The sequence below is a fragment of the Panulirus ornatus genome, chromosome 33, assembly GCF_036320965.1.
Source record: "Panulirus ornatus isolate Po-2019 chromosome 33, ASM3632096v1, whole genome shotgun sequence".
Classification (NCBI taxonomy): domain Eukaryota; kingdom Metazoa; phylum Arthropoda; class Malacostraca; order Decapoda; family Palinuridae; genus Panulirus; species Panulirus ornatus.
Window position 1 is genome coordinate 1,181,567 of NC_092256.1, and position 13,085 is coordinate 1,194,651.

A 13,085-nucleotide genomic window follows, 5' to 3' on the forward strand; every position below is an offset into this window, starting at 1 on the left:
CCCTCTGTTTACTTAAAAAGTCTATAACCCTTTTGCCAATAAATGACCAAGAAGAGCTGGTATTTTCCCCCAGCCTCCGCATGTGACTAGGACAGCCGCATTTCCCCTTACCACAATTAGAGAAGGCAACATACTATGGCATGTTGAGTCATTATATCTCTCGACCATTAACTGTGCTCCTACCGCAGCACGCCTCGGCGGAGGATCTATTCGGAAGGGTGCTGAGGGGCACCTTCTCCCACATCACCTCCAAGATCTTTGGCACAGCAATCGTGATTGCAAACTTCACTGACAGCCGAGGCTACACTCCCTTCCACGTCAGCAGATCAGAGTACATTCAGTACATTGGAATAGGATGGGGATTCAGGTGAGTCTGTTACAGGTGGCAAGGCTTTCGAGCAGGAAAACGTGTAGCTAAAATTTATGCATGAACCACCATGAGTGCTAGTTCGGTCACTACGACCTATATCCCATATGTCGTACTACTAAATGTCTCTAGCCCTTGAGCGGATATTTGTGCTGATGTATAATTAACTATGATTCAGAAAGTCAAAACTACAGGAATTTTTATTTCATAGGAATCTTTAAGATTATTTACTGTTCGTAGAAGTTTCCAAACACCATATCTTCTTTAAACTTGACTTTAGGAGAGTATTTTATGCTATTCAAATCTATCTAGTCATCAGTATTCAACATCAAGTTAACTTTATTAACATAATGTCTGGTTTTCTCAGTGATTTTTGGATGATTTGATAGAGGTTCATCTATTTAAAGGTTCAAATGCGGCAGTATTTCCTGGAAAGAATCAGTTTTCCTTTCTTCTTAATGAAGAACGATGATCAAACTCACCTATGATAAATACTTTAGGTAAGGCAGGAGCCTTTCATTGCCATAGATCACAGAATTTTCCGTCCTGCAGGAGAGGTGCACCGTTCCGTGAGCGCATCAGTATGATGATGCAACACCTGATCGAAGGAGGACTGATAGATTACTGGCTAGACGACATGCATGCCAGCCATAGGAAGAAGGAAAGGGCAAAACGAAAAATTAAAGAAAAAAAAGGAGAATTGACAGTAGAAAATTTTAAAGTAGGTGTTGAAGTGCAAAGATGATAATATTATCGTTATACTAAGATATCATCTCAGTCACGAGAATTTTCTCTTGTCAGCAATGTATATATCAAATAGGTTTTCTTATTTACATTAAAGTTTTACTATTTCTTCATTATGAATGTAACAACTAGACATTCGACGTAAGCGTAAATGATTAACAAAATCGTTTCAGACTTTGTAAGCCTTTCCTCCTCACTACGAACAGTTGTCTTTTGCACAACTAATGATAGAGGATATCAATATGACAACTACACTCATGATTCATGCCATCAACTTACCTACCCTCATGCATCGCAACAACATCTTACCTACACTCATGCATCGTACCAGCAACTTACCTAATCTTATGCATCGTACCAACATTTAACTTACTCTCATGCATCGTACCAAGAACTTACCTACTCTCATGCATCTTACTAACAAACTTCCTCTCATTCATCGTACCGACAACTTACCTACTCATGCATCGTACAAACAACTTCCTTACTCTCATACATGGCACCAATAACTTACTCTCATGCATCATACCGACAACGTACCAACTCTCATACATCGTACCAACATATTTACTCTCATGCATCGTCCCAACAATTTACTTACTCTCAAGCATCTTACCAACAACTTACCTACTCTCATGTATCGTACCAACCCCTTGCCTACCCTCATGCATCGTACCAACAACTTACTTTCGCTCATGCATCGCAACAACATATTTACTCTCATGCATCGTGCCAACAACCTACTCACTCTCATGCATCTTACCAACAACCTACTTACTCTAATGCATCGTAAGAACAACTTACATACTCTCATGCGTCTTACCAACAACTTACTCTCATGCATCGTACCAGCAACTTACTTCCTCTCATGCATCATATCACCAACTTACTCTCATGCATCGTACCAACAACTCAACTACTCTCATGCATCATACCAACAACTTACCTACGATCATCCATCGTAACCACAGATTACTTAATCTCATTCATCGTACCAACAATTTACCTACTATCTTGCATAGTACCAAACTCTTACTTACTCTCGTGCATCATACAACAACTTATTTACTCTCATGCATTTTACCAACAACCTACTTACTCTAATACATCGTAAGAACAATTTTACCTACTCTCAGGTATCGTACTAATAACTTACTTACTCTTATGCATCGTATCAAAAAATTAGCCTACTCTTATACATCGTACCAATAACGTAATTACTCTCATGCATCGTACCAACAACTTACCTACTCTGATCCATCGCACCAAAAACTTACTCTCATGCATCGCACCAACAGCTTACTTCCTCTCATGCATCATACAAACAACTTACTCTCATGCATCGTACCAACGACTTACCTACTCTCATGCATCGCATCAACAACTTACCTACAAACATGTATCGTAACAACAAATTACCTACTCTCATTCATCGTACCAACAACTTATCTACTCTCATGCATCATACTAAAAACTTACTCTCATGCATCGCACCAACCACTTACTTTCTTTTATGCATCATACAAACAACTTACTCTCATGCATAGTACCAAACACTTACTCTCATGCATCATGCCAACAATTTATTTACTCTCATGCATCGTACCAACAACTTATCTACTCTCTTGTATCATACTAAAAACTTACTCTCATGCATCGCACCAACAACTTACTTCCTCTTATGCATCATACAAACAACTTACTCTCATGCATCGTACCAACAACTTACCTACTCTCATGCATCGTACCAACAACTTACCTACTATCATGCATCGTAACCACAAATTACTTACTCTCATTCATCGTACCAACAACTTAGCTACAAACATGCATCGTAACCACAGATTACTTACTCTCATTAGTCGTACCAGCAACTTACCTACTCTCAAGCATAGTACCAAACACTTACTTACTCTCATGCATCATGCCAACAATTTATTTACTCTCATGCATTGTACCAACAACTTATTTACTCTCATGCATCATGCCAATAACTTACTCTCATGCATCGCACAAACAACCGACTTCCTTTCATGCATCATACAAACAACTTACTCTCATGCATCGTACCAACAACTTACCTACTTTCATGTATCGTCCCAACAACTTACTAACATGCATCGTAACCACAAATTGCTTACTCTCGAGTATCGTGCCTAACACTTAATTACTCTCATGCATCGTACCAACAACTTACTTTCTCCATGCATCGAATCAACAGCATACTTACTCTCAGGCATCGTACCAACAACTTATTTGCTCTCATGCATCGTGCCAAAAACTTACTCTCATGCATCGTACCTACAACTTACTCCTCTGCTCCGTACCAAAAACTTACCTACTCTCGTGTATCGTTTCAAGAATTTACTCTCATGCATTGTACCAACCACTTACTTCCTCTTATGCATCGTACCAACAACTTACTTATTCTCATGCATCGTAACAACAACTTACTTAGTCTCATGCATCGTACCAACAACTTACTCTCATGCATTGCACCAATAGCTTACCTACTCCAATGCGTCTTTCCAACAACTTACTCTCATGCATCGTACCAACAACTTATTCTCATGCATCGTACCAACAACTCCCTACTCTAAAGCATCGTACCAACAACATTTTTACTCTCATGCATGGTACCAGCAACTTACCCACTCTCATGCGTCGTAAAAACAATTCATTTACTCTTATGTACCGTACCAAGAACTTACCTACTCATATACATCGTACCTACAAATTACCTACCCCTCATGCATCGTACCAGTAACTTACTTAATCTCATGCACCGTACTAACAACTTCCTTTCTCTAATACACCGCACCAACAACTTATTCTCATGCATCGTACCAACAACTTACTCTCATGCATTGCACCAACAACTTACCTACTCTCATCCATCTTATCAACTAATTACTTACTCTCATGCATCGTACCAACAACTTACTCTCATGCATCGCACCAACAGCTTACCTACTCCAATGCATCTTTCCAACAAACTCACTCTCAAACATCGTACCAACAACTTAAAAATTCTCATGCATTGCACCAACAACTTACTCTCATGCATCGTAGCAATAACTTACTTAGTCTCGTGCATCGTAACAACAACTTACTCTCATGCATCGTACCAACAACTTACTTACTCTCATGCATTGCACCAACAACATACTTACTCTCATGCACCGTACCAACAACTCCCTTACTCTCGTACATCGTGCCAACAACTTACTCTCATGCATTGTACCAATAACTTACTTACTCTCATGCACTGCACCAACAACTTACTTACTCTAATGCATTGCACCAACAACTTACCTACTTTCATGCATCTTATCAACTACTTACTCTCATGCATCGTACCAACAACTTACTCTCATGCATCGCACCAACAGCTTACCTACTCCCATGCATCTTTCCAACTTACTCTCAAACATCGCACCACCAACTTGAGAATTCTCATGCATTGCACCAACAACTTACTCTCATGCATCGTAACGAACAACTTACTTAGTGTCATACATCGTACCAACAACTTACTCTCATGCATTGTACCAACAGCTTACCTACTCCCATGCAACTTTCCAACAGCTTACTCTCATGCATCGTACCAACAACTTAAAAACTCTCAGCAATCGTACGAACAATTTACTATCATGTATTGTATCAACAACTTACTCTCATGCATCGCACCAACAACTTCCTTCTCCAAAGCATCGTAACAACAACATATTTACTCTCATGCATCGTAACAACAACTTACCTACTCTTATGCGTCGTAAAAACTTTCATGTACCGTACCAATAACTTACCTACTCTTATACATCGTACCAACAAATTACTTACCCTCATGCATCGTACCAGTAACTTCCTTACTTTCATGCATCGTGCCAACAACTTACTCTCATGCATTGCACCAACAACTTACCTACTCTCATGCATCTTATCAACTGCTTACTACTCTCATGCATCGCACCAAAAACTTGCTCTCATGCATCGTACCAACAGCTTACCTACTCCCATGCATCTTTCCAACAACTTACTCTCAAGCATAATACAAACAACTTAAAAACTCTCATGCATTGCACCAACAACTTACTTTCATGCATCGTAAGAACAACTTAGTCTCATGCATCGTACCAACAACTTAATCTCATGCATCGTACCAACAGCTTATCTACTCCCATGCATCATTCCAACAACTTACTCTCAAGCATCTTACCAACAACTAAAAACTCTCATGCATTGTGCAAACAACCTACTCTCATGCATTGTACCAACAGCTTACTCTCATGCATCGTACCAACAACTCCCTTCTCTAAAGCATCGTACCAACAACATATTCACTCTCATGTACCATACCAACAACTTACCTACTCTTATACATCGTACCAACAAATTACCTACTCTCATGCATCGTACCAATAACTTACTTACTCTCATGCATCATACCAACAACTTCCTTACTCTAATACATCGTACCAACAACTCACTCTCATGCATCGTAATAAAAACTTACTCCCATGCATCGTACCAACATCCTACCCTCATGCATCATACCAACAGCTTACCTACTCCAATGCATCTTTCCACCAACTCACTTACTCTCACGCATCGTACCAACAACTTAAAAACGCTCATGCTTCGTACCAACAAATTCCTTAATCTAACACATCGTAGCAACAACTTACTATCATGCATCGTACCGACAACTTACTCTCATGTGACTTACCAATAACTTACTCTCATGCATCGTATCAACAACTTACTCTCATGCATCGTACCAACAACTTACCTACTCTCATGCATCGTAACAACAACTTACTCTCATGCATCCCACTAACAATTTACTTACTCTCATGCATCGTACCAACAACTTATTTACTCTGAGAGATCTTACCAACAACTTACTTATCTTCAGGCATTGTATCAACAACTTACCTACTCTCATGCATCGTACCAACAACTTACTCTCATGAATCTTCCAACTCACTTACTCTCATGCATCATACCAATGACTTACTTCCTCTCATGCATCGTACCAACAACGTGCCTACTCCCATGCATCTTATCAACCACTTACTTACTCTCATGCATCGTACCAACAATTTACTTACTCTCAACCATCGTATCAACAACTTACCTACTCTCATGCATCGTACCAACAACATACTCTCATGCATCGCACAAAAAACTTACTCTCATGCATTGTATCAACAACCTACCTATTCTCATGCATCTTACCAACAACTTTAATACCCTCATGTAGCGTACCAACAACTTACTTACTCTCATGCATCTTAACAACAACTTGATTACTCCCAGGTACCGTACCAACAACTTACCTAATGTCATGCATAGTACTAACAATTACTCTCATAAATCGTACGAACAATTTAGCTACTCCCAGGCATAGTACCAACAACTTATCTACTTTTAAGCATTGTACCAACAAATTACTTACTAAATTGCACCCTAGGAACAACTTAACTTGCGTCGTACCAACTTATTTACTCTAATGCATCATGCCAGCAACCTACTTACCCTCATGCATCGCACCAATAACTTACTCTCATGCATCGTACCTACAACTTACTCACATGCTTCTTCCCAATAACTTACCTACTCTCGTGCATCGTGCCAACAACATACTTATTCTCATGCATCGTGTCAACAGCTTGCTTCCTCTCATGCATCGTACCAACAACTTACTTTCATGCATCGCACCAACAAATTACTTACTCTCATGATTTGTACCAACAACTTACTCATACGCATCGTACCAAACACTTACTCGAATGCATCGTACCAGCAACCTACTTTCATGCATGGTACCAATAGCTTACCTACTCTCATGCATCGTGCTAACAACTTACTCTCATGCATCGTACCTACAACTTACTCTCATGCCTCGTCCCAACAACTTACCTCCTCTCGTGTATCGTGCCAACAAGTTACTTAGTCACATGCATCGTACCAACAACTTACTTCCTCTCATGCATCGTACCAGCAACTTTCATGCATCGCACCAACAAATTACTTACTTTCATGCATCGTATCAATAATTACCAACTACAACTTAAAAACTCTCATGCATCGGACATATAACTTATTTACTCTCAAGCATTGACTCAACAACTTGTTCTCATGCATTGTTCCAACAACCCCTACTCTCATTCAACGTACCAACTACTTGCTTTCTCTTCTGCGTCGCATCAATAACTTACTTACTCTTATGCATCGTACTAACAACTTGTTTACTCTCATGCATCGTACCAACAACTTACCTATTCTTATAAGTCGTAAAACAACTTACTCTCATATACCGTACCAACAACTTACCTACTCTTATACATCGTACCAACAAATTACCTACTCTCGTATATCGTACCAAAAACGTACTGTCATCCATCGTACCAACAACTTTACCCTGATGCATCGTACCAACAACTTACTCTCATGTGTCGCACCAACAACTTACTCTCATGCAACGTATCAACAGTTTACTCTTCTACATCGTACCAACAATCTACCTATCTCATGCATCGTACCAACAATGTACTCTGATTCATCGTACCAACAATTTACTCTCTTACATCGTACCAAAAACTTATTTACTCTCCTGCATCGACCAACAACTTACTTATGCTCATTCCTCGTATCAACAACTCATCTACTTTCATGCATCGTACTAACAATTTAGTTACTCTCATGCATCTTCCAACAACTTACCTACATTCATGCATCGTACCAATGACTTACCTACTCTCCTGCATCGTACCTACAACGTACCTTCATGCATCGTACCAACAACTTACCTGTTCTCATGCAAATTACCAACAACTTATTCTCATCCGTCGTACCAAAAACTTACCTATTATCATGCATCTCACCAACAATTTATCTGCTCTCATGCATCGTACCAACAACATACTCTCAAGCATCGTACCTACCACTTACTCTTCTGTTTCGTACCAACAACTGACTTACTCTCGTGTATCGTACTAACAACTTACTTACTCTCATGCATCGTACCAACAACTTACTTCCTCTCATGCATCGTACCAACAACTTACTCTCATGCATCGTACCAACAACTTACTCTCATGCATCGTACCAACAACATTCTCTCATAAATTGTACCAACTTACCTACTCTCATGCATCTTACCAAAAACTTATTCTCATGCATCGTTCCAACAACTTAAAAACTCTCATACATCGTACAAACAACTTACATACCCTCAATCATTGACCCAACAACTTACTCTCATGCATCCTACCAACAACTCCCAACTCTCATGCATCGTAACAACTACTTGCTTTCTCTCATGCATCGTACGAACAACTTACTCTCACGCACCTTACCAACAACTTACTTAATCTCATGCATCACACTAACAAATTACCTGCTCTCGTGCATCTTATCAACAAATTACTGTCATGCATCGTTCCAACAATGTACTTACTGTCATGCATAGTACCAACAACTTAGACACTCTCATGCATCGTGCCAACAACATTTTCTAATGCATCGTACCAAAAACTTACTCTAATGTATCGCACCAACAACTTACTTACTCTCATGCATCTTAACAACAACGTTTTACTCCCAGGCATGGTACCAACAACTTACCTACTCTCATGCTTCGTGCCAACAACTTACTCTCATGTATCTTCCAACTTACTCTCATGCACCATACCAATGACTTACTTCCTCTCATGCATCGTACCAACAACCTGCCTACTCCCATGCATCTTATCAACCACTTACTTACTCTCATGCATCGCACCAACAATTTACTTACTCTCAACCATCGTATCAACAACTTACCTACTTTCATGCATCGTACCAACAACATACTCTCATGCATCGCACAAAAAACTTACTCTCATGCATTGTACCAACAACCTACCTATTCTCATGCATCTTACCAACAACTTTGATACCCTCATGTAGCGTACCAACAACTTTAATACCCTCATGTAGCGTACCAACAACTTACTTACTCTCATGCATCTTAACAACAACTTGATTACTCCCAGGCACCGTACCAACAACTTACCTAATGTCATGCATAGTACTAACAATTACTCTCATAAACCGTACGAACAATTTAGCTACTCCCAGGCATCGTTCCAACAACTTATCGACTTTCAAGCATTGTACCAACAAATTACTTACTAAATTGCACCCTGGGAACAACTTACCTTCTCTCATGCATCGTCCCAACAACTCATTTACTCTCATGCATCGGACCAGCAACCTACTTTATCTCATGCATCGTACCAACAGCTTACCTACTCTCATGCGTCGTACCAACAACTTATTTACTCTAATGCATCATGCCAGCAACCTACTTACCCTCATGCATCGCAACAATAACTTACTCTCATGCATCGTACCATCAACTTAATCTCATGCATCGTACCAACAACTTACTCTCATGCATCGTACCAAAAACATACTCTCATAAATCTTACCAACAACTTACCTACTCTTATGCATCTCACCAACAACTTACTCTCATGCATCGTACCAACAACTTACAAACTCTCCTGCATCGTACAAACAACTTACTCTCATGCATTGACCCAACAACTTACTCTCATGCATTGACCCAACAACTTACTCTCGTGTATCATACCAACAACTCCCTGCTCTCATGAATCGTATCAACTCTAGCTTTCTCTCATGCATCATACGAACAATTTACTTACTCTCATGCATCGTACCAACAACTTATTTACTCTCATTCATCGAAACAACAATTTACCTACTCTTATGTGTCGTAAAAACAACTTACTTTCATGTACCGTACCAACAACTTACCTACTCTTATACATCATATCATCAAATCACCTACTCCCCTGCATCGTACGAATAACTTAGTTACCCTCATGTATCGTACCAACAACTTACTCTCATGCAACGTATCAGCAACTTACTCGTATGCATCGTACCAACAATTTACCTACTCTCTCGCATCGTACCAACAACTTAATCTGATGCATCGTACTAACAATTTACTTCCATTCTAGCATCATACCAACAACTTATTTACTCTCATGCATCGTACCAACAACTTACTTAGGCTCATGCATCGCATCTACAACTTATCTACTCTCATGCATCGTACTAACATTTTACGTACTCTCATATATCTTCCAACAAGTTATCTACTCTCATGCATCGTACCAATGACTTGCTCTCCTGCATCGTACCAACAACTTGCTCTCAAGCATCGTATCAACAACTTGCACCCTCTGATGCATCTTGCAACAACTTACTCTCAAGCATCGTACCAGCAACGTACTCTCCTGCATCTTATTGACTACTTACTCTCATGCATCGTACCAACAACTTACTCTCATGCATAGTACCAACAACATACCTATTATCATGCATCGTACCAACAACTTACTCTCATGCATAGTACTAACAGCATACCTATTATCATGCATCGTACCAACAACATACTATAATGCATCGTACCTAAAACTTACTCTCATGTATCGTACCAACAACTTACCTACTCTAATGAATCTTACCAACAGCTTTATTACTCTTAGGCACCGTACCAACAACTTACTTAATGTCTTGCATCGTACTAATAGCTTATCTCGAAAATCGTACCAACAATTCACCTACTCCCACGCATCGTACCAAAAACTTATCTACTTTCATGCATCGTACCAACAGCTTACTTACTCAACTGCATCGTACCAACAACTTACCTACTCTCCTGCATCGTACCAACAACTTATTTACTCTCATGCATCGTACCAACAACGTACTTTCACGCATCGTACCAAACACTTACTCTCATGCATCGTACCAGCAACTTACTTTCTCTCAAGCATCGTCCCAACAGCTTACCTACTCCCATGCATCGTACTAACAGCTTATTTACTCTCATGCATCATGCAACAACTTACTCTCGTGCATCGTACCAACAACTTACTCATATGCATCGTACCTACAACTTACTCTCATGCTTCGTCCCAACGACTTACCTACTCTCGTGCATCGTGCCAACAACTTACTTATTCTCATGCATCATAACAACAACTTACTTCCTCTCATGCATCGCACCAACAAGTTACTCTCATGTATCGCACCAACAATCCTTACTCTCATACACCGTACCAGTCACTCACCTACTTTTGTGCATCCTGCTAACAAGTTACTCTCATGCATCATGCCAACAACTTACTCTCATGCATCGAACCAACTACCTACTTCCTCTCAAGCATCGTACCAACAACTTACCTACCCTCATGCATCGTACTAAACACTCTCATACATTGTACCATCAACTTACTTTCTCTCATGCATCGTACCAACAACTTATTTACTCCAATGCATCGTGTCAACAACTTACTTACTCTCATGCATCGTAACAACAGCTTAATCTCATCGCACCGAAAACTTACTCACTCCCATGCTTCGTCCCAACAACTTACCTACTCTCGTGTGTCGTGGCAACACCTTATTCTCATGCATCGTACCAACAACTTACTTCTTCTCATGCATCGTACTAACAGCTTAAAAACTCTCATGCATCGTACAAACAACTTACTTACTCAGAAGCATTAACCCAACAACTTACTCTCATGCATTTTACCAACAACTCCCTACTCTCATGCATCGTAAGAACTACTTGCTTTCTCTTCTGCATTGTACTAAGAGCTTACTCTCATGAATCGTACTAACAACATATTCACCCTTACCCCTCGTACCAACAACTTACCTACTCTCATGCATCTTGCCAATAACTTACTCTCATGCATCGTAGCAACGACTTTAAAACTCTCATGCATCGTAGAAACAACATACTCTCAAGCATTAACCCAACAACTTACTCTCATGCATTGTACCAACAACTCTCTACTCTCATGCATCGGAAGAACTACTTGCTTTCTTTTCTGCATCGAACCAACAACTTAATTACTCTCATGCATCGTACTAACAATTTATTTATTCTAATCCATCGTACCAACAACTTACCTACTCTTATAAGTCGTAAAACAACTTACTCCCACTTACAGTACCAACAACTTACCTACTCTTATACATCGTACCAACTAATCACCTACTCTCATGCATCGTACCAATAACTTACTGTCATGAATCGTACCAACAACTTCCATACTCTAATACATCGTACGAACAACTTCCTCTCATGCATCGTACCAACAACTTAGTTACTCTCATATATTGTACCATCAACTTACTCTCATGCAACATATCAAAAACTTACTCTCATGCATCGTACCAACAACTTACCTACCCTTATGCGTCGTAAAAACAACTTAATCTCATATACCGTATCAGCAATTTACCTACTCTTATACAGCGTATCAACAAATTTCCTACTCGTATGCATCGTAAAAATAACTTGCTCTCATGCATTGTACCATTAACTTACTCTCACGCATCGTACTAACAACTTCCTTACTCTAATGCATCATGCCAACAAATTACTCTAATGCATCATACCAACAACTTACTCTCATGTATCGTACCAACAACTTACTCTCATACAACGTATTAACAATTTACTTACTCTCATGCATCGCACCAACAACTTATTTACTCTCCTGCATCGTACCAACAACGTACTTACTCTCATGCATCGGAGCAACAACTTACCTACTCTCATGAATAGTACCAAGAACTTCCTTACTCTCATGTATCTTCCAACAACTTACCTACTCTCATGCATCGTACCAATGACTTACTCTTCTGCATCGCATCAACAACTTCCCTACTTTCATGCATCTTATCAACAACTTACTTGCTCTGATGCATTGCACCAACAACTTACTCTCATGCATCGTACCAAAGACATACACTCATTCATCTTAACAACAACGTATTTACTCTCATGCATCGTACCATCAAATTACCTACTCTCACGGATTTTATCACCAAATCAATTACTCTCATGGAACGTACCAAGAACTTACTCTCA

The 13,085-nt window shown here is 39.7% G+C and overlaps 1 protein-coding gene across 1 annotated transcript in view; it reads left to right on the forward strand.

Moving 5' to 3' along the window:
- The window catches only part of LOC139759396 (uncharacterized), a 43,108-nt gene that overhangs the window by 1,533 nt on the left and 28,490 nt on the right, over positions 1–13,085 (forward strand). The window contains exons 2-3 of the mRNA XM_071681480.1: positions 189–367; positions 920–1,088. Coding sequence (XP_071537581.1) covers positions 189–367; positions 920–1,088 — 348 coding nt within the window. The remainder of the gene's footprint in view (positions 1–188; positions 368–919; positions 1,089–13,085) is intronic.